This window comes from Salvelinus namaycush, chromosome 38 (genome assembly GCF_016432855.1).
Source record: "Salvelinus namaycush isolate Seneca chromosome 38, SaNama_1.0, whole genome shotgun sequence".
Lineage (NCBI taxonomy): Eukaryota > Metazoa > Chordata > Actinopteri > Salmoniformes > Salmonidae > Salvelinus > Salvelinus namaycush.
In genome coordinates this window covers 19,025,165-19,046,920 of record NC_052344.1, presented here as the reverse complement: position 1 = coordinate 19,046,920, position 21,756 = coordinate 19,025,165, and the positions used below count along the sequence as shown (strand labels likewise).

The 21,756-nt window shown below is 48.9% G+C and overlaps 1 protein-coding gene across 1 annotated transcript; it reads right to left on the bottom strand.

The window, feature by feature from the left end:
- Positions 1-11: 11 nt before the first annotated feature.
- Positions 12-20,671, bottom strand: LOC120032069 (N-acetylglucosamine-1-phosphotransferase subunits alpha/beta-like). Its single transcript, XM_038978013.1, has 21 exons — positions 20,368-20,671; positions 20,189-20,274; positions 19,922-20,041; positions 19,475-19,525; positions 18,799-19,001; positions 18,585-18,649; positions 18,266-18,400; positions 11,255-11,416; positions 10,781-10,960; positions 10,464-10,634; positions 8,872-8,995; positions 8,549-8,746; positions 6,869-8,028; positions 6,409-6,608; positions 6,022-6,241; positions 5,707-5,820; positions 5,522-5,607; positions 5,156-5,254; positions 4,612-4,779; positions 2,326-2,416; positions 12-1,696 (listed from the first exon to the last, which is right to left on the bottom strand). Exons 1-21 carry the CDS (start codon positions 20,497-20,499, stop codon positions 1,625-1,627), a joined length of 3,837 nt encoding a protein of 1,278 aa, XP_038833941.1. The 5' UTR covers positions 20,500-20,671; the 3' UTR covers positions 12-1,624.
- Between the last annotated feature and the right edge of the window lie 1,085 nt (positions 20,672-21,756).

Sequence of the window (21,756 nt, the reverse complement as noted above, 5' to 3'; positions counted from 1 at the left end):
CAGTTTCATGATTTAAAGCATAACCAAGCGATTCAGGTTTATTTGATTTTGGGATGAGCCAAAGTGATGAGTAAACTAAAATTGTGAATTTGACACTCCCAAGAGACTCACTTCAAATGTACATTAGCTCAATATCCATGCATACCACCCATTGTTGTAATTCAACCTGGTCTCAGAGCATTTTGTGTTATTCTGTACATAAATCCGTGGCACGCCATATAGTACATGTTACAAATTCCAATTTGTTGTGTGGCTAACACGAACATTTGCAAAGTATTTAAAAAATGAGTTAGACAACTTTAGCAACAGAAACACGCAACCTTTGGGTTACTAATGTTCGCATTATATGCCCACCCAACTAATTTTTTCCTTAAGTAACCTTGCTACATATCCTAATTTGAGTGTCCCAGATTTACTCTTACTATGTTACGTCTAGTCTGAGACCAGGCTGTGTAATCTGGCACACTGCATACCACAGTTCAGCAATAGTAAGGCAGCAAAACATGGTTCTGCTGCTGCTGGCAATCATTCACATTTTATCATAATTAACATCAATGCACTGCGAAGGCTCAACAGAGACCATAGAATCAGAAAATAATTGAGGGTCAGTAGTAGAACACTTGTGGAGCTAAATTAACAGTCCGTGGCATTCATTAGGAACGCATTCACAGAACAATACAATCAGATGTTACAGAGCATGCTGCAGAGATCTGAATTTCAGACACTAGCAGAGCTATACGTACAGTATCCCACAGGGACACATTCTGTGCGGATGGCTGATCGCTGTGTGGTCTACTGTGTGAAACATTCATGATTTTTTTTAAACAACCTGTGTGGCATTTTTCCCCCATGCCTTTGAAAGAAATCACTTATGACATGTAAATACCAAATCCAACCAAGACATTTAAAAAGGCAAGCAGGGACAATGGGTAAACAAGGTCATACAGTCTGATACTTCAGGTAACACTCTTTAAAATAAGGCACTTGTGTTGAATGTAGACAGTGACATGGTGAAACAGGTCAAATGGCATAATTCCTGTTATTCTGATCAACCCCTTCCCGATCCCTTTTTTCCTTCTGTGGAATATAGGTTAAATTAAAAGTGTCCAACCTAACCTCGAACGCTTCGGAAGGTTACAGCTCTCATGGTTAAGGTGCTGTAAACCCACACCAGAGATGGTGTCTCCAGTCAATCGCTTCCAGATCATGCTTTTAACAGTACATCAATCACACTGACTGGACTAAAGCAGTTTAGCACATAGTTGGCTCAGTCAGTGTCCTTCTCTACAGCCTGGTGTGTGGGCAATAAGTCCCTCTGGCGCCCCTGGTGGAAGGGAAGAGAAGTTTCTGGCTTTACAGGCTTTGTCCGCTGGCACAGCATCACTCCAGCATCTCCCAGCCAGGTGATGCCTGTCAATCATCTTACCCACCACACATGATTGACGTTGTTTACAAGAGTCCCCCTCTCCTTGAGCCATGCTGACGCAATCCCAGGTGAGGACATTTCGAGATTTAGGGATAGCCCTCGCTCTCCACCTACCCCTGCATGGCCCTCACTTTGAACTCAAGGAGAGAGGTGGAGGGAGGATGCAGAGAGGAGGATAAGGACGTTTTCCCTCGTGCTTCACACGCGCTCTGGGTTGACATCGTTGCTGACCCTGCGTCTGGGAAACAGCTTGCGCTTCAGTAGAATCAGCTGAGGGAAGAAGAAAATACCACAAAAGAACTGTCACAAAAACACACAGGCAAGAGTGAAAAAGGAGGAAGCGACTTTACTCTGTCAGCATGTGGCTAGCTCTGAGCGGAAGCTTTTTGCTGTATTTTTCTTGACTTTGAACAGATCAGAGCAACAGCAAAGCACCTGATGCCTATGAAAAGAAAGGAGGAGCGGAGGCTTAGGCCTGAGGAGAGGGATGATTAGAAGGACAAAGACAAGACGGCGCCATCAGATTCCTCCATGTCCCAGTAGCCCAGTGCACAGTGTGGATTGCCCATTCCTCCACAGTCGCTCTGGCGATTAACCTTTATTAGGAGAAACTTTACCCCGACCCCCTCAGATCTGACAGGTGCCATGATCAACAAGGAAACCATGCAACCACCATCCACTGCTCATGGTCCAAGAAGGACAGGTTTCAGTCTCATTTCAGTGACGCCATTTCAGTCATTCCAAAGCTCCACCGATAGTGAGGGATACGTGAACCTGTAGAGCTCCCTCTATGGAGCCCTGGGGCTAACTAAGTGCTAAGTCGCACATCATCAAGCTACAAGTGTGCCGTTTATATTAGCGAGGCGGAAATATACACGACAGTGTAAAGTCCTACTGACCTGCTCGGCAAAGAAGGAGACGACAGTAAAGATCACCAGAGTCACCAATACACAGTGGGTCCAGAACTTCAGCTTGTCACGATATACTCGCCTGTAAGACAGAGACAGTAAGACAGCAAAAATAAACAAACTATTTTTGGGCCATCAATGAATTCATGACAAAGCAGGTAACTCTCTGAAAGTCATCACTCTCATATTCTGATCCCAGTCTCCAACATGACATTTGATTGGGTGATGGACAGGGTGACATGTTTTTGGGAAGTATCAATGAATACAAAACAGAAACTCAACAAAAGTCACTACTATCATATTCAGAGTCCAGTCTCAATTATGAAATATTTTAGGCTTGGGTGACAGGGTTAAAGGTCATGATGAAATGCCTGTGGTTCTAGGGGAGAGGACAACAGGGTAAAGGGGTGACAATGTGACCAGACACCAGGGGACCTCTGCTACCACCCACCTGTCACTTCACTAACACCCATGTGACTCTTGGAATGTCGTGTGTGTGGATCATACGAGTCTAATTTTAAAGGCTGGGTATCTGGATAGATTCCTCCAGCTCAGGCCTGGCGCTATAAGAGCAGGATCCCACTCAAACACCCTGGGATTCCCAGCGATCATTCAAGGCAGTGCTGAACACTCGGAGGTGCTGACAGATAGGATCCTTCATTCTTCTCTTGGAGAAATGGGGAGAGACCTCTGTCTCACATGGCCCTGATACATTATCTTACTGTATCTGTCCATCTATCATTTAGGACAGATACTACAATTGACAAAGTATCTGTACAGGCATCTTGTATTGTGTGCACATTGTGCTTCTGCACTGCCACAAATTAATGGTATAATGAAAAAAATGATGTACTAAATACAGATCACAAATTCAACTGATACACTCCAATATATCATACCATTCCCCTCTAGTATAAACCACCCCAGTCCTACCATTCCCCTCTAGTATAAACCACCCCAGTCCTAACATTCCCCTCTCTAGTATAAACCACCCCGGTCCTACCATTTCCCTCTCTAGTATAAACCACCCCAGTCCTACCATTCCCCTCTAGTATAAACCACCCCAGTCCTACCATTCCCCTCTCTAGTATAAACCACCCCAGTCCTACCATTCCCCTCTCTAGTATAAACCACCCCAGTCCTACCATTCCCCTCTCTAATATAAACCACCCCAGTCCTACCATTCCCCTCTCTAGTATAAACCACCCCAGTCCTACCATTCCCCTCTCTAGTATAAACCACCCCAGTCCTACCATTCCCCTCTCTAGTATAAACCACCCCAGTCCTACCATTCCCCTCTCTAGTATAAACCACCCCAGTGCTAACATTCCCCTCTCTAGTATAAACCACTCCAGTCCTACCATTCCCCTCTCTATCTAGTATAAACCACCCCAGTCCTACCATTCCCCTCTCTATCTAGTATAAACCACCCCAGTCCTACCATTCCCCTCTCTCTCTAGTATAAACCACCCCAGTCCTACCATTCCCCTCTCTCTCTAGTATAAACCACCCCAGTCCTACCATTCCCCTCTAGTATAAACCACCCCAGTCCTAACATTCCCCTCTCTAGTATAAACCACCCCGGTCCTACCATTTCCCTCTCTAGTATAAACCACCCCGGTCCTATCCTTCCCCTCTCTAGTATAAACCACCCCAGTCCTACCATTCCCCTCTCTAGTATAAACCACCCCAGTCCTACCATTCCCCTCTCTAGTATAAACCACCCCAGTCCTACCATTCCCCTCTCTAATATAAACCACCCCAGTCCTACCATTCCCCTCTCTAGTATAAACCACCCCAGTCCTACCATTCCCCTCTCTAGTATAAACCACCCCAGTCCTACCATTCCCCTCTCTAGTATAAACCACCCCAGTCCTACCATTCCCCTCTCTAGTATAAACCACCCCAGTCCTACCATTCCCCTCTCTAGTATAAACCACCCCAGTCCTACCATTCCCCTCTCTAGTATAAACCACCCCAGTCCTACCATTCCCCTCTCTAGTATAAACCACCCCAGTCCTACCATTCCCCTCTCTCTAGTATAAACCACCCCAGTCCTACCATTCCCCTCTCTCTAGTATAAACCACCCCAGTCCTACCATTCCCCTCTCTAGTATAAACCACCCCAGTCCTACCATTCCCCTCTAGAATAAACCACCCCAGTCCTACCATTCCCCTCTCTAGAATAAACCACCCCAGTCCTACCATTCCCCTCTCTAGTATAAACCACCCCAGTCCTACCATTCCCCTCTCTAGTATAAACCACCCCAGTCCTACCATTCCTGGAGCTCTCCCATGTGGAGGAAGCGGTTGCGGTATTCTCTGGGCAACTCGAACTGGGAGGTCAGGGGGAACATGGACTCATAGAAGTCCCTCAGTACCGCCTTAACAGTCCCTGCGTCCTTATGGCTGTGGTCAATGTTGTCGTTTAGACATATGAACTTCCTGTGAGGAAACACAGTGATGTGGACAAATCATAAATCAACATCATGGTCAAATGGTCATATGAAGAGGTAGTATAACAATAAAACCGGAATAAGTAGTACATATTAATTAGGCAGGCACTAGGCTGGACACGTACAGAAAGCACAGAGATAATGATAATTATTTGGGGGGTACTTATCTTTGTCCTGTTACACACAGGTGTGTAATGGAAATGTGTCTTCATATCCCAACTCCCAGAGACACCGGCAGGGAGTGGGGTCACAGCTAGGGTCACTAAGTACCTTGCTCAAGGTCACAACGACAGATCTTTTACCTTGTCCGCTCCAGTATTTGAACCAGTGACCTTTCGGTTACTGGCCCAACGCTCTAACCTCACCTGGGGCTCTTCCTGATGTCATCCAGCTGGCCCACCACATGGGACACGTTGGTCCGCACCATCTTAAAGGCTATCTCCTCCTCGCCCATTATCTCAAACCTGTCAAAGGAGAGGTTTCCATGTTTACTATGATCTTAAAATAGGATCAGGATATTCAGAGAAAATGTAGGATGGGTGATATATATAGATTAAGGACAGTGGATGATGGTAGAGAACAGGACTTTTATTTATTTATTGTATTTTTATAGACCCAAATTCCCCCTCTTCAGAGGACAAAAATAAACGTTTTTACAGCATTTTCTTTTGTTCTTACACACATTTGACATACATGGATTATTTATTTTTTAATTTTATAACAGGACTTACTTGTACTTGTTCTGGTCTTTGAAGGCCTTGTGGATGCGCTCTGTGACGGCTTTACAGTGGACCACCAGACCTTTAGTGACGGGAGGCTGTGGATTCAAATACACAAATCAGTCTCTGCACCTCAAGTCTACCACAGCTTATAAATGTTGTTGGAACACAAGACAGAGGCCGTGTAGAGTAGTCACCATGCTGGCTTCGTAGTATGCCTCCTGTGTAGGGCTAACAATATGTAGCTGGGTCAGGTTGGTGGGCAGCGTCTTAGAACAGTTGATCAGCAGCTGCTCCAGACCTGTCAGATCCTGCAACACGCCACACGCTAACACATTAACCCCACTGTACCACTGGTTTGAGATCAGCTTTTAAAAACAGGAGTAACCAGGGTCGGTATTCATAAAGTGTCTCAGAGTAGACGTGCCGATCTATGATCACTTTGGCCTTAGATGATAGACAACATGGAGACACGGGGACCTGATCTTCTACACCCAGACTTCTCTACTGACCTGTAGGTTGAGGGGGAGCTCATGGATGCGAGTGGCCAGCGTTCGGATCTCGCGGTCAGACAGAACGCCGGAGTGGTCCGTGTCGATCTCGTCGAACACCTGCGAGACGTTGAGCGGCTGCAGGGCCGACATCAGGAAGTAGAAGTAGGAGAATGAAAACTGCATGTCCTCCGGGTGACGCACGCGGTGGGACGACGTCAGGTCAAACGCCTGTGGGAATCTGAAAGATGGAGACATTCACATGTCAGTTTGTTCAGCAACTAATTCACTTTAACGAGGTAAACAAATGAGTGCTCCGGTTGTTAGACAAGCACTCACAACAGCTACTTCGGTCTTCTATATTACTAACCCAGTATTTCCCATATGACGACATTTCCTGCTACTCACATGTCCTGGAGCTCCTGCATGATGAGCCTGTCGATCATGTGGGGCATGTGGGCGGGGACCTTGCGGGAGGTGAAGCCAAATTGGCCGTTGAGCAGCTTGTTGACGTAGCGGAGGGAGTCAGCGAAGGTGTCCTGCAGCCTCCGGCCAGCGGCGGCGCTGTCTGCCTGGTACGCCAGCTCTCCCTCCAGACGCTCCTCCTCCTATAGGAGCCATAGAAATAGCCAGAAAGCAGCAAGAGAATACACAATTAACATTCTGATCAAATTCAGATAACATTCAGATTAACATTCAGATTCCCATTTACATTTGGAACACTAAAAGTTTACCAAACAGTTTCTGAGTAAAGTGTTTGCGATTCAATCCAATGCATGTTTGTTCTCGATTCTATGTTCTTCATCTCAAGAGCCAGGATTCTTCCTGACTGACCTTGTGACATTATTACAACCCAACCCCAGCTCACCTCCAGCAGGTCCTGGAAGTACTTCCGTCTCTCCCAGGGCAGGAAGCCTCTATCTGAGGAGGTGTAGTGCTGCAGCTTCCTGCCCAAAGGAACCCCCCGGGCTCCCTTCTCGGCCCCTGCCCGCTGCTGCTGTGATTGGTCCTCTGATCCCTTGGCTTTGGACATGCTGCCCACCAAGGTGCTCAGCAGCTTGGAGGACAGTGGAGGTTTCTCTGTGGGGGGGGTTTCCTGGGCTTTAGCGGCTTTCGGAAACTCACCATCCACTAGAACTGGGATGGGGGTTGCTGGAGTCTTTTGTGCTTTCTGTTTCCCTTTCTCACCAACAATGCTCGACTTGGGCACCTCCTCTGGTGCCTCGGTTCCCTCTGGCTCTTTGGTCTTTTCCGCTCTGTTTCTTTCTGGACTGTGTTGTGCTACTGGGTTAGCCTCGACTAGCTGTGGTGCGTCTGCCTCTCTCCTCACCACATGTCCTATTGGGTCTTTAAAAGGCTTGTCCTGGGGTTTGATCTGGTCTGCTGGTGTTAACCTGGGGTCCTGATTGGCCAGAGCCTTGTACGGCCCCAGCAGTATAGCCTTGGTGAGGTTATAACCCTTCATAGTGATGTCACCCACCAGGAGCTTTCCTTGCAGCCTCTGAAGCTCACTCTGCAAGGCCGCCGGTAGCAGGGACACGTTCAGCGCAGGCACCTCCACGATCACCTCATTTTCCCCAGGTGGCCTCTTCAGGACTCGGGGACCTTGTTTCTCCAGAGGGACATCCTCGAAAGGGACCTCTGGCTCTGCGGTGGCGGTGGTGGGCTTGGCCTCTTTGGATCCATCTTTGTGGAGTGGGTCGGACACGGACACGTTGGGCTGGGGGAGCTGGCGGGTGTCCACAGCCACGCTGAAGGTCAGCGAGGACTCCTTGTCGTCATCCCCTCGGACAGTGAGGTTGTAGTGGACCAGCGAGGCATTGTGGCCCGAGTGGAGGAGCAGGTGGACCGTCTTCCACTTGTTGGCCACCGAAGTATGGCGCACGGCCGGGTTGTCGCTGACCTGGGCCTCGGTCACCCGGCGAGCCACGCCTGCAAAGCTGAAGTATGGTCTGGTCTCACCCACCGGCAGGGTGTACAGGGTCCTGTTCTTCAGCAGGGTGATGCTGTAGAGCTGGTTAAAGTGATCTACAACACACACACGATGCAGGATTATCACTGCTCTTCCACCTCACTGGATGAGCTAATGTGACCAGACCAGGAAAAACACTTGGCCGACATTCTGCACATTTTCTCATCAATGAAACATTCGATCTCAGAGTCTTCTCTTCACAAAAGTAGAATCTGTTACGAACAAATTGCAGTAAGTTTTGGAGACTTAACACTGTGCAAAAGTTTCAAAAATAATTACGTTGTTTAAAAGGAGCTCAAGGGCGAATTTAGTTATTGTACATGCGTACTTCACAGAGTAGGCGTTCCCTCGTGGAAAATATGTAAATACATGTTAAAAGGCGCAAATAGGATCTGGCTAGCTCGTGCTTGGCACTGCACACCTCTTTGCTTGTTCTGCCCACTGTGGTCATTTGCTCCCATTGTAAACAGCACATCAGATATCTTGGGTTAGTTATCAATATCTTAGCTATAAATAAAGCTTTTCCAGGTCAGGTGATTAAGAAAAACTCCTGGCCCTACTTCAGATCACACTCACCTTGTCCACAGTCGCCCACGTCAAAGCCACAGGAGAGCACGTTGCAGGCCTGGTCGCAGAACTTGTCTGCCAGCCAGGAGTTGGCACAGCCTTGGTTACAGCTGGACACGCCCCCGATGCCACCTAGACCTCCTGCAAACTGCCAGGGCTGATTACCCACTCCACCCACACCGGTCCCAAACCGGCTGCCCCCAGCTCCTGTGTGGTGAGATGGAGAAGAGGAAGAATATCAAGCTCAGTGAACGACGTGTTGTGACGGAGGAGAGAAGGGAAGAAGGAGAAGAGGCAGACTGGTACAGGGAGGGATAAGAAGTGATTGTCACCGAGGCAGTCGCCACCATCCCAGTCACAGGCGGAGTTGTTGCAGGCCTTGTCACAGTAGCCATCTTTGATCCAGGAGCCTGGACAACCTTCAGCACAGTTAGGGACCGGCCAGGTGAGGTACACCTGTAGGGAGAGAGGACAGGTGAGCTACAGTAGGGATGTTAAGACAATATTACAATATACAAAATAACAGAACTATTCCTCAAAACATAACCCAATCTCATGCTAGCGAGATCCAGTTGAAGTCGGAAGTTTACATACACTAAGGTTGGAGTCATTAAAACTCGTTTTTCAACCACTCCACACATTTCTTGTTAAACTATAGTTTTGGCAAGTTGGTTAGGACATCTACTTTGTGCATGACACAAGTCATTTTTTCAACAATTGTTTACAGACAGATTATTTCACTTAGAATTCACTGTATCACAATTCCAGTGGGTCAGAAGTTTACATACACTAAGTTGACTGTGCCTTTAAACAGCTTGGAAAATTCCAGAAAATTATGTCATGGCTTTAGAAGCTTCTGATAGGCTAATTGACATCATTTCAATCAATTAGAGGTGTACCTGTGGAGACGCCTTCTGTCTCCTAGAGATGAACGTACTTTGGTGCGAAAAGTGCAAATCAATCCCAGAACAACAGCAAAGGACCTTGTGAAGATGCTGGATGCTTTTGTTACATCTGATCTGATGTAACAAAAATGAAACTGTTTGGCCATAATGACCATCGTTATGTTTGGAGGAAAAAGGGGGAGGCTTACAAGCCGAAGAACACCATCCCAACTGTGAAGCACAGGGGTGTCAGCATCATGTTGTGGGGGTGCTTTGCTACAGGAGGGACTGGTGCACTTCACAAAATAGATGACATCATGAGGTAGGAAAATTATGTGGATATATTGAAGCAACATCTCAAGACATCAGTCATGAAGTTAAAGCTTGGTCGCAAATGGGTCTTCCAAATGGACAATCACCCCAAGCATACTTCCAAAGTTGTGGCAAAATGGCTTAAGGGCAACAAAGACAAGGTATTGGAGTGGCCATCACAAAGCCCCGACCTCAATCCTATAGAAAATTTGTGGGCAAAACTGAAAAAGCGTGTGTGAGCAATGAGGCCTACAAACTTGACTCAGTTACACCAGCTCTGCCAGGAGGAATGGGCCAAAATTCACCCAACCTATTGTGGGAAGCTTGTGGAAGGCTACCCGAAACGTTTGACCCAAGTTAAACAATTTAAAGGCAATGCTACCAAGTACTAATTGAGTGTATGTAAACTTCTGACCCACTGGGAATGTGATGAAAGAAATAAAAGCTGAAACAAATCATTCTCTATTATTATTCTGACATTTCACATTCTTAAAATAAAGTGGTGATCCTAACTGACCTAAGACAGGGAATTTTTACTAGCATTAAATGTCAGGAATTGTGAAAAACTGAGTTTAAATGTGTTTGGCTAAGGTGTAAACTTCCGACTTCAACTGTATGTCATATTTATATGTAATGATAAAGAGTCTACATTAGCACAAACTTGAGCTAGTGAGCTAAATTCAAGACCATGAATCTAGTAACACTTGAATTTAAGTCTAGACTCGGACCTTCTGTCCTTTGGAGTGACTGAAGAAGTCGTCAGGCCACACGTCCTTCCCGAACATGACGTCGTCGTTGAGGTAGATGAACTTCTGAGACAGGCCTGGGATTCGGTGGATGTGGGTCTCAATGGCAGGGGAACTGAACGTGGGCAGGTGGGTGTGGTTCTGGAAGACATCCTACACAGGAGAGACAATCATATGGCAACTTGGATTTTCTTTCCTAACTAAAGGCCCAGAATTCTTCTTGCTCCGGTCACAACATCCCTTATTTTCTGTTATTGTCAACAATCATGTGAGAGTAGTACTGTAGGTCTCAGGTGTACCTGGTGTGTTACCACGGTGATGCGGGGGTTGTCCAGGTTCAGCCAGGAGGGGATCTGCCCATTGGTCACGATGAAGATGTGTCGCACCCAGGGGGCGTGTCTCTCTACCGAGCGCAGCGAATAACGCAGCTCCTCGTTGTCCTCGAAGCGACTGGCCGAGACGTCCTCGTCCTGCTTGGACTAGTGGGGTCAGAGAGCAGAGCAGAGGGGTCTGAGACATGCTTTCACCGTGCTCTGAAAAGAGACCAATCCAAAATGTTTGCACTACATGTCATTGTATTTTATCCTCACGGTCGAAAACAATTGAAGTTCTCCGTCCAGCAGTTTAGTTCCACTCAGTGATACCTACTACACCATGAATGGACAGTGGAACTGCATTAGGAGCGCTAACTTTCGTCTCTTTACCTAGACATACACTGTTGATCTTCCCTGATAGATAGTGAGTGACGGGACAGAGGCAGAGCGAGGTCCTACCTGTGTGATGGCAGTCAGGTCCCAGAAAAGATAAGCAGCGCTGATGGTCAGCTCTTTCCCATCCAGGGTCAGGTTCTTTTTGGCCTGCTGGGTCAGGTCAGTAAAGTCCTGAGGGCTGTTCAGATGGAGCAGGGCGATACTGGCCTCCGTATACAGCTGGAACTATGGGAAAGAGAGAGACAGAAACACAAACATGTCAGTGTGGCACCAGAGACAGCAGATGCTACTCAGCATAGCCATGAGAAAACAACTCAAATATCACAGCCTTTATTTGTAGCCAAGGACACAACCTCCACAACAAAACAGATATATTTTTATGAACCACTTTAGCTGTAGTGGCCATGTCAAAGGTTATATGGCGCTGGGCCTAAAATCCATTATTGTGACTTTGGTTACCGCTCCTGTTCCAGGGAAGAATTCCGTGTGACAGAGACGACAGACAGAGCCACCACATGACGGGTGCATACACAGACAACGAAGGCTGAACATGAGCTGGGTTCAAAGCAATTTGATTTGGATGACCTATAACCTCTGACCCGTGGCCAGTTTAAAGGATGGACCACATCAAAGCAGAGGACTCGTCACCACCAACCACGACTACTGTACCCTTCAAGAGAGAATACCCCACATTCATGCCACTGGGGATATGGGAATGAGAGTGAGTGAGTGAGTGAGTGAGGCAGGGTTCGAAGGAAGGAAAGAGTGGGGCGGGCTCTTGGAAAATTCTGTGATGTAATTTCTGTGTGGGGGAGCTGGTATTGATCTCAGGGTTGGAATGGAAGGCATGGCTCGGTATCCTTGCATGGGTCATCTCAGTCGTTGTGTGCGTCTCATCTCAGTCGTTGCCTCTCATAACCATCTGTCCCTACTCCCTCATCTCCTTAGTCCCTCGCCTTCCAGACAACCCACAAACCACTGAGCCAGAACCCAAACACCTTACTCTTGCATGTCTCCCTCTCACCCTTCACATGTTTTTCTCTGCTCCCGTTGTTATATAAATCCCGAAGATGAGGCAGGGACAGCCAACTGGAGATCCCACTTCCATTTTTATTAGCCCCTTTAATAGGAGCTGATAACACACAGCTCCATGTGCCTGTATGGGTGCACGCACACACCTCCATGTCACGGTAACACAAAGACAATAGTAAACATGGCTTTATATAGCTTTACTAGGAGAGGCATTGGCAGTAACATCGACATTCTCGTCCACATCTGCCTGTCAGCAGCCCGACCGAAGACGCAGGCGTTTAGTTGAAGTATTTAAGGTCACGTCATACCCGTTATCATGAGCCAATGTCAATAGTGACCAGAGGATCCAAACATCAGCTGTTCTTCCTACTCCTGACATTTTAAACTATTAGTCAGTTGACACAAAGATGTGTATACATACAAACCACAAATACAGTAAAACCTTGAACCACATGCTCCGGAAGCAAAAAACTGAAGCCTAAATATACCTAACCTGGGTAGCCCAAACCAAATCTTGCATGTATCACGAGAGTCTAACGTACACCAGAGCCCAGTAAATATTTTAGCACAACTAAAATGAGTCAGAGCAAAACGTCACAGTAGTGTTGAGCGAAAGGGAGGCTTCATAACGTCATACGATCGTCGATCCATCATCCCCCCACGTCTCAAACTTTACAGCAGGGATCATCAACTAGATTCAGCTGATTTTGTTCTAGAGGATGGCTGGCGGCCCGGAACAGAGTTACAAATCATTTGTAGACTGCAAGTTGATCGCAAGAAGCCCAAACAGATGTAATATTTGACTAAATCATCATTATAAACCTTTCTTACGTTTGTATACGATCACGTGTCTCTATTAAGAGTAGGACTGCTTGGGAACAGGTTTCCCCAAATTAAAATCACAAGGAGTTAATTTCCTGGTGTTATAACAGTATTTTCTGTCCAACAATAAATTCAAAAAAATATATTATATTTTGCGGGCCGCCAGTTGGGAAACGCTGGTCTACAGTATAACCAGTATAACCAGGGGTCATTCCAGTCATATGATGAAATGATGCGTCTTGGTGGAATCTATGGATTCCCCGTAGTCTGGCTCATCCAGCGATAATGCTGCAGCTTCTGGCACACATCTTCAATATCAGCATGGGCTTGAATCCAGCCTACTTCCCTTTGATACAATCTCTCCCCACGGTCATTATCTCGCACTATCTGTTCAATACAAATCTGAAATACCCAAAAATGATATACATAAACACCAAAATAGTACTACTGTGTGACTATCATGGCTTTAACTGTAGTTATACTTTACTGCTTCTATTTATTTACTATTTTAGTCTATTATCTACATACACACTAGCTGCACATTCTAACCTCGAGTACATAAACAATAGGCTATCCTATACAAGTTAGCTATACATTAATAACAACATGCCAGTTAGAGGAACACACAAACGGAGGGCAGTATTTTCTAGGTGACAGTGTGAGCAGATGGGGGTCGTGGGGCAGCTTTCATCTCTCTCCCGCTCTCTCCCCTCCGTCTCCCCTCCATCTCTAGCCCCCCCGTGTGTCCCTCTCTCTCCACCCCCTCCGTGTCTCTAAACCCCCTCCGTGTCTCCCTCTCTGCATTCTCTCCGTCACGCTCCCTCCCCATTCGTGTCTCTGCATTCTCTCGCCCTTTGTGTCTCTCTCCCCCCCTCCGCGTCTCTGCATTCTCTCAGTCTCTCTCACTCTGTCTCTCTCCCCCCCTCCGCGTCTCTGCATTCTCTCAGTCTCTCTCCCTCTGCGTCTCTCTCCCCCCCCTCTGCGTCTCTCCCCCCCTCCGCGTCTCTCCCCCCCTCCGCGTCTCTGCATTCTCTCTGTCTCTCTCTCTCCCCCCCTCCGCGTCTCTGCATTCTCTCCGTCTCTCTCACTCCCCCTCCGTGTCTCTCGCTCTCCCTCCACGTGTCTCTCTGCATTCTCTCCGTCTCTCTCACTCCCCCTCCGTGTCTCTGCATTCTCTGTCTCTCGCCCTCTCCCCCTCCGCGTCTCTGCATTCTCTCAGTCTCTCTCCCTCCGTCTCTCTCCCCCTCCGCGTCCCTGCATTCTCTCCGTCTCTCTCCCTCTGCGTCTCTCTCCCCCATCTGTGTCTCTGTATTCTCTCAGTCTCTCTCCCTCTGCGTCTCTCTCCCCCATCCGTGTCTCTGCATTCTTTCAGTCTCTCTCCCTCTGCGTCTCTCTCCCCCATCCGTGTCTCTGTATTCCCTCGCCCTCTGTCTCTCACTCCCCCTCCGTGTCTCTGCATTCTTTCAGTCTCTCTCCCTCTGCGTCTCTCTCCCCCATCCGTGTCTCTGCATTCTTTCAGTCTCTCTCCCTCTGCGTCTCTCTCCCCCATCCGTGTCTCTGTATTCCCTCGCCCTCTGTCTCTCACTCCCCCTCCGTGTCTCTGCATTCTCTCCGTCTCTCTCTCTCCCCCCCATCCGTGTCTCTGCATTCTCTCAGTCTCACTCCCCCTCCGTGTCTCTGCATTCTCTCCGTCTCTCTCACTCCCCCTCCGTGTCTCTGCATTCTCTCCGTCTCTCTGCATTCTCTCCATCTCTCTCCCTCCCCCGACGTGTCTCTGCATTCTCTCTCCCCCTCTCTGTGTCTCTGCATTCTCTCTCCCCCCCCCATCTGTGTCTCTGTATTCTCTCAGTCTCTCTCCCTCTGCGTCTCTCTCCCCCATCCGTGTCTCTGCATTCTTTCAGTCTCTCTCCCTCTGCGTCTCTCTCCCCCATCCGTGTCTCTGTATTCCCTCGCCCTCTGTCTCTCACTCCCCCTCCGTGTCTCTGCATTCTTTCAGTCTCTCTCCCTCTGCGTCTCTCTCCCCCATCCGTGTCTCTGCATTCTTTCAGTCTCTCTCCCTCTGCGTCTCTCTCCCCCATCCGTGTCTCTGTATTCCCTCGCCCTCTGTCTCTCACTCCCCCTCCGTGTCTCTGCATTCTCTCCGTCTCTCTCTCTCCCCCCCCATCCGTGTCTCTGCATTCTCTCAGTCTCACTCCCCCTCCGTGTCTCTGCATTCTCTCCGTCTCTCTCACTCCCCCTCCGTGTCTCTGCATTCTCTCCGTCTCTCTGCATTCTCTCCATCTCTCTCCCTCCCCCGACGTGTCTCTGCATTCTCTCTCCCCCTCTCTGTGTCTCTGCATTCTCTCTCCCCCCCCCGTGTCTCTACATTCTCTCTCCCCCTCTCCGTCTCTCTGCATTCTCTCTCTCCCCCCCCCGTGTCTCTACATTCTCTCTCCCCCTCTCTGTGTCTCTGCATTCTCTCTCTCCCCCCCCCCCGTGTCTCTACATTCTCTCTCCCCCTCTCTGTGTCTCTGCATTCGCTCTCTTCCTCCCCATCTCCCTCCCCCCCTCCGTGTCTCTGCATTCTCTCTCCCCGTCTCCGTGTCTCTGCATTCTCTCTCCCCCTCTCCGTGTCTCTGCATTCTCTCTCTCCCTCCCTGTCTCCCTCCCCCCCTCCCTCCGTGTCTCTGCATTCTCTCTCTCCCCCCCTCCTTGTCTCTGCATTCTCCCTCTCCCGACGTGTCTCTCTGGATTCTCTCCCCCCCTCCGTGTATTTCGATTCTCTCCCCTCCTCCCCGTCTCTCTGGATTCTCTCCCCCCCTCCGTGTCTCCCTCTCCCCGTCTCTCTGCTCCCCCCACTCTCACCATCTCTCCCCCTCCGCCGTCTCTCTCCCTCAGCCCCCCCCCTCCGTCTCTCTTCCTCAGCCCCCCCCCCTCCCGCCGTCTCTATCCCCCCCTCCCGCCGTCTCTATCCCCCCCTCCCGCCGTGTGTCTCTCTCTCTCTCTCTCTCCCCCCCTCCGTGTCTCTGCATTCTCTCCCTCTCCCCCTCCGTGTCTCTGCATTCTCTCCCTCTCCCCCTCCGTGTCTCTGCATTCTCTCCCTCTCTCCCCCTCCCCATCTCGCTGCATTCTCCCTCTCCCCGTCTCGCTGCATTCTCCCTCTACCCGTCTCTCTGCATTCTCCCCCTCCCCGTCTCTCTGCATTCTCCCCCTCCCCGTCTCTCTGCATTCTCCCTCACCCCGTCTCTCTGCATTCTCCCTCTCCCCGTCTCTCTGCTCCCCCACCCCACCCCGCCGTCTCTCTCCCCCCCTCCCGCCGTCTCTCTCCATCCCCCCCCTCCAGTCGTCTCTCTCCATCTCCCCCCTCCAGTCGTCTCTCTCCACCCCTCCCGCCGTCTCTCTGCATTCTCCCAGTCTCTCTGCTCCCCCACCCAACCCCGCCGTCTCTCTCCCCCCCCACCCCGCCGTCTCTCTCCATCTCCCCCCTCCAGTCGTCTCTCTCCATCTCCCCCCTCCAGTCGTCTCTCTCCATCTCCCCCCTCCAGTCGTCTCTCTCCATCTCCCCCCTCCAGTCGTCTCTCTCCATCTCCCCCCTCCAGTCGTCTCTCTCCATCTCCCCCCTCCAGTCGTCTCTCTCCATCTCCCCCCTCCAGTCGTCTCTCTCCATCTCCCCCCTCCAGTCGTCTCTCTCCATCTCCCCCCTCCAGTCGTCTCTCTCCATCTCCCCCCTCCAGTCGTCTCTCTCCATCTCCCCCCTCCAGTCGTCTCTCTCCATCTCCCCCCTCCAGTCGTCTCTCTCCACCCCTCCCGCCGTCTCTCTGCATTCTCCCTCTCCCAGTCTCTCTGCATTCTCCCTCTCCCCCTCTCTCTGCTCCCCCACCCCACCCCGCCGTCTCTCTTCCCCCTCCAGTCGTCTCTCTCCACCCCTCCCGCCGTCTCTCTGCATTTTCCCTCTCCCCGTCTCTCTGCATTCTCCCTCTCCCCGTCTCTCTGCTCCCCCACCCCACCCCGCCGTCTCTCTCCCCCCCTCCCGCCGCCTCTCTCCCCCCCTCCGTCTCTCCGGCCGTCTCCCTCTCCCTCCGTCTCTCCGGCCGTCTCCCTCTCCCTCCGTCTCTCCCTCTCGTCTCGCCCCCCCTCTCTCTTCCCCACCTCCCCGTCTCACGCCCCAGGAGTTTTTAAAGCCTTGAGACAATTGAGACATTGAATAACCAAGACAAAATATTGAAGTTCCATTGAACATGGTATGGTAGTAGGTGCCAGGCACACCGGTTTGAGTGTGTCAAGAACTGCAACGCTGCTGCGTGTTTCACGCTCAACAGTTTCCCGTTTGTATCAACAATAGTCCTCCACCCAAAGGACATCCAGCCAACTTGAGTCCATGTCGAGTCCATGCCCTGCCTAATAGGCTGTTCTGAGGGCAAAGGGAGGTGCAACTCAATATTTGGAAGGTGTTCCTAATGTTTTGTACACTCCGTGTAGCTTTGTAATAGCCTGTATCAATGCCTGCGGTGAGACAGAACTACAGTACAGTTATTTTTTTTTTTACAGTACAGTAAACTATCACTGGATTATTTTCTTTGATTATCTCAGAGTAATCTGGCTTGTTACTGGCATTCGCCCTCCCGAAATATTTCAGTTCTGATTAGAGAAAACGATTAGATAGACAACCCGTGGCCAAACTAAACCAGGGCTCTTTACTACCATAATAACTTAAAATAGATGGAGACCTATTCTGCTTAAGTGTTATTACTTATTTAATTCGGTATAATTATATTGTTTAAGGTCTGTGGTTATGGCAGACAGACAGTGTCCATGTTCAGTTTGAACACAATAGATTCTGTTTTGATCCTGTCTGATATACAAACGGTTGGAGCACGGCAATGACTAGCCCATCTTTCACGTCATGATTCTGAGGTACAACAAGGGTGACATCTTGTGGCTATATGAATATAGTTACATATTATATTCATTTGTCCTGGAATTGTATATTATTTTTTCCTAAAATCTGCGTTTCTCATTAAATGTAAATAAAATACGTTGTGGCATATCTGTGCCTGGTTAAGAAAACAAAGAACGTGTTCATATGATAAAATGGCATACTGTATTATGTCAAACACTGCCCTCTAGTGAAATAACAGATAACTCTCCCTGTCTAAAATAAATACTGTATTTGATTTAGTATTGTGTTTTCCTGCTAGATTATGCCATTTGTTTTCCTTTTTCCATCCAGGTTAGTCTTACCTGTTTGATCTTGCCAGTGACAACAGATGGCAGTTTGACTCTGAGCTGCTCTGTCTCCTTGAAGGATGCTGGGAAGCCACTGAGGTATGCCAGGCTCTGCATGCGGACCAGACCTGGTGCTTCCTTATCTGTGGTCTACAGGAGGAACAACAGCACAATAGCTTATTGTTACCACATGACATTTGCTTATTCAGTCTTAAGTAAGGACCAGTGTATCCAAGTGGGGTAAATGCTCAATCATCAGAAAGGTCTTAGAAGTGTTGATTGCGTCTGGTGCAATAGAACTTCTAATAGCAGACTATAGAGTCAGGTAACTCACCAGGTAACATCTAGAGACAGAGCGCTTCAGAGCCTCACGGGGTGCGTCTGTGTAGGCCTTGTCCGCTATGGGAAGGGAGGGGAGAGAAGAGACAGAGAGAGACCGCGAGAGATTTTGCTGTGATGACATGATTGGTGTTCTCGTACTGAGTGGGTAGCAGAACTGTGAACTGAAATAGCATGTGTGTCGAGTGCCAGTTAGGAGTGTTAGTTACCATCAGCCTGGGAGTGAAAGACGACCACAGACACTGTGATGGAGGGGTGGAGGGGCTTGGCCACTTGCAACAGCAGCTTGGCGGTGGAGAAGGAGGGCGAGAGCGATGGCAGCTCCTTCAGAGTGACGTTGGCTGGCAGAGCCGGGTCCAGGGCTAGCATGGGCGCAATAATACAATGGGACAGCAGACATTCTGGTTTCACGCTGCAAACAGAAACACAGACATATAAGGAGAAAGAGAGAGATAAAATGGTCACAAAACATCAAGATGGTGTCCACAACTCCAATCCAACATCACTACTTTATCAAACCACTATGGCTTGTGAAAATCCCCGCTCTGTCTTGCTGCAGTTTGCACCCCTTGCACAAGGCTTCCTTTGTGCTGTGGTTGCATCTCACGCCTTAATGTCTGTGGTCATAAGCCAACTGTTGTTGCAGATTGGTCAACTACACTGAGACCCTCTCTCCCAAACACTCAGTTGAGCGAGAAACAGGAAATGATGTCAAAACCCTTGATCTAAGACAACCGTAGTTTGTGTCTCAATAAGATGGTGCATCATCAACTCCCTGCCCTTAGAGTTTGGAAGCATCCATATTGAGCTAGATATGTAAAGAACCTGTGTGAAAACCACAGTAAATCTACAGTAATGTACAGGTGTTTCTATCTTATCACTCACCGGTCCTTCGGCAATGCAGTCGGATCACTTGCATTCTTCCCCAGCCGTTCCCTATGGTGAGAAACAGTCCAGAAAGTCAATGGACTGATCCGTTAATGCATGGAATGTGTTGTTGGGGGGGAATGTTCTAGTATTGTGATTGACAATCGACCTTTGAGCTAACAGAATCTCCCACTGGCAATATTAGTTAACTACTTATTTGCTGTCCCCTAGTCTTCACAACAGGATGAATGGGAATGATTCAATCACAGTAATCATGTAATGTGGATAAGTACCCGCTTCCTTTACGTACTAATGACCGCCTCTCAGAACATTCAGCAGACCACAGTAACCCTCTCTCCGTCCAAAACCAAAACAAATATGTTCAACTTGCATTCACGTAATACTATTTGTGTAGCCTAATGTGTGTGACGTGTAACCGAAGTCTCGGTGACCCATGTGCAGTACCGCAGTGTTCTCTGCTCTTCCTTCAGCTGCTCTCTCACACCACGTAGCTGCTTCATCAGGTCGGTGTCCGTGCCATTCACCCAGGTGTACACCACATCTATGGGCATGGGCTGGCACAGCCTACAGCGGCACAACACCATAGAGAAGGTACACATCCATTTCAAAATAGGTAGACAGACAAAAGCACCATTTGGAATAGTGAATTGAGACAGTGAAACAGTGGTTATCCCTGTAGTGGATAGCACTTGGGCAGGGAGGGTTTCTCACCGAGTCTGGAATGATTTCCCAGCTACATTGTCTCTATACGAGTCAAACAGTACATGGTACTGATCCCTACTCCACTCTACCACCACCTACACAGAGAGAGAGAGAGAGAGAGAGAGAGATAAGTTGCTGCATCATTGCTTTTGACAAGGGTTAGCTTGTTAGCTAACTAAGCAACTTACTTCTCCAAACTGGAAGGCAGAGACGATCATGAGGACTATCCCTCCAAAGCAGAGGTACAGTCCATAGCGGTGGGACAGACAGGTGTAGGTCTGTCTCTGCAAGAGTTTCAGTACTGAATTGATTATCACCATGGTTCTCCTTTGCAATCCATATCTCTTCAGTCATTCACCGAAGACGCGGGAGCATATCGGAGTTAATATAAAATAAACACTACAAAACGAACGACGTCTTCTTTGTCACATGACAACTAGCAAAAACTGTCAAAACGATTGACCAACCATTGCACTTCCTTTATGGTGATGTCGCCTTGTCTCAAATGTTCCGGGTGCTGCTTTAAAAAACAACTCAGTACCGCCCTCTGTTGACTAGGAGGAGTTGTGCTCTACATTTAGCGTGGTGTGTCCTATACATAGAAATACACGGAATATACCAAACATTAGGAACACCTTCCTAATATTGAGTTTCGTCCCCTTTTGCCCTCAGAACAACCTCAATTCATCAGGGCATGGACTCTTTTATTTATTGTTATTTATTTTACCAGGTAAGTTAAGAACACATTCTCATTTACAGCAGCAACCTGGGGTATATTAACAGGGGAGAGGAGGGGGGATGAATGAGCCAATTGAAAGCTGAGATGATTAGGTGGCCATGATGGTATGATGGCTAGAGAGGAGAATTTAGCGACCACAGAGAGCCAGGACACCTGTTTAACGTCCCACCCGAAAGACGGCACCCTACACAGGGCAATGTCCCCAATCACTGCCATGGGGCATTGTAATATTTTTTTAGACAAAGGAAAGAGTGCATCCTACTGGCCCTCCAACACCACTTCAAGCAGCATTTGGTCTCCCATTCAGGACCAACCCTGCTTAGCTTCAGAGGCAAGCCAGCTGTGGGATGCAGGATGGTATGCTGCTGACTCTATGTCAACAACACAAAGGAGCTGATCGTGGACTTCAGGAGACAGCAGAAGGAGCATGCCCCCATCCACATCGATAGGACCGCATTGGAGAAGGTGAAAAGCTTCAAGTTCCTCTGCGCACACATCACTGACAATCTGCACCGCCCGCAACTGCAGGGCTCTCCAGAGGCTGGTGCGGTCAGCCCAACGCATCACCGGGAGCACACTGCCTGCCCTTCAGGACATCTACAGCACCCAGGTTCACAGCAAGGCCAAGAAGATCATTAAGGACCTCAGCCACCCGAGCCACAGCCTGTTCACCCCGCTATCATCCAGCGAGTTCAGTACAGGTGCATCAAAGCTGGGACCGAGAGAATGAAAAACAGCTTCTATCTCAAGGCCATCAGACTGTTAAATAGCCATCACAAGCCGGCCTCCACCCAGTACCCTGACCTGAACTTAGTCACTGTTACTAGCCGGCTACCAC

Coding starts and splice junctions, on each gene's coding strand:
- LOC120032069 (XM_038978013.1), bottom strand. CDS start 20,499: ATGGTGATAATCAATTCAGTACTGAAACTCTTGCAGAGACAGACCTAC. Junction 20,042..20,188: donor GGGAAATCATTCCAGACTCG/GTGAGAAACCCT, acceptor GTGCCGCTGTAG/GCTGTGCCAGCCCATGCCCA. Junction 10,635..10,780: donor TCACCGTGGTAACACACCAG/GTACACCTGAGA, acceptor TCTCCTGTGTAG/GATGTCTTCCAGAACCACAC.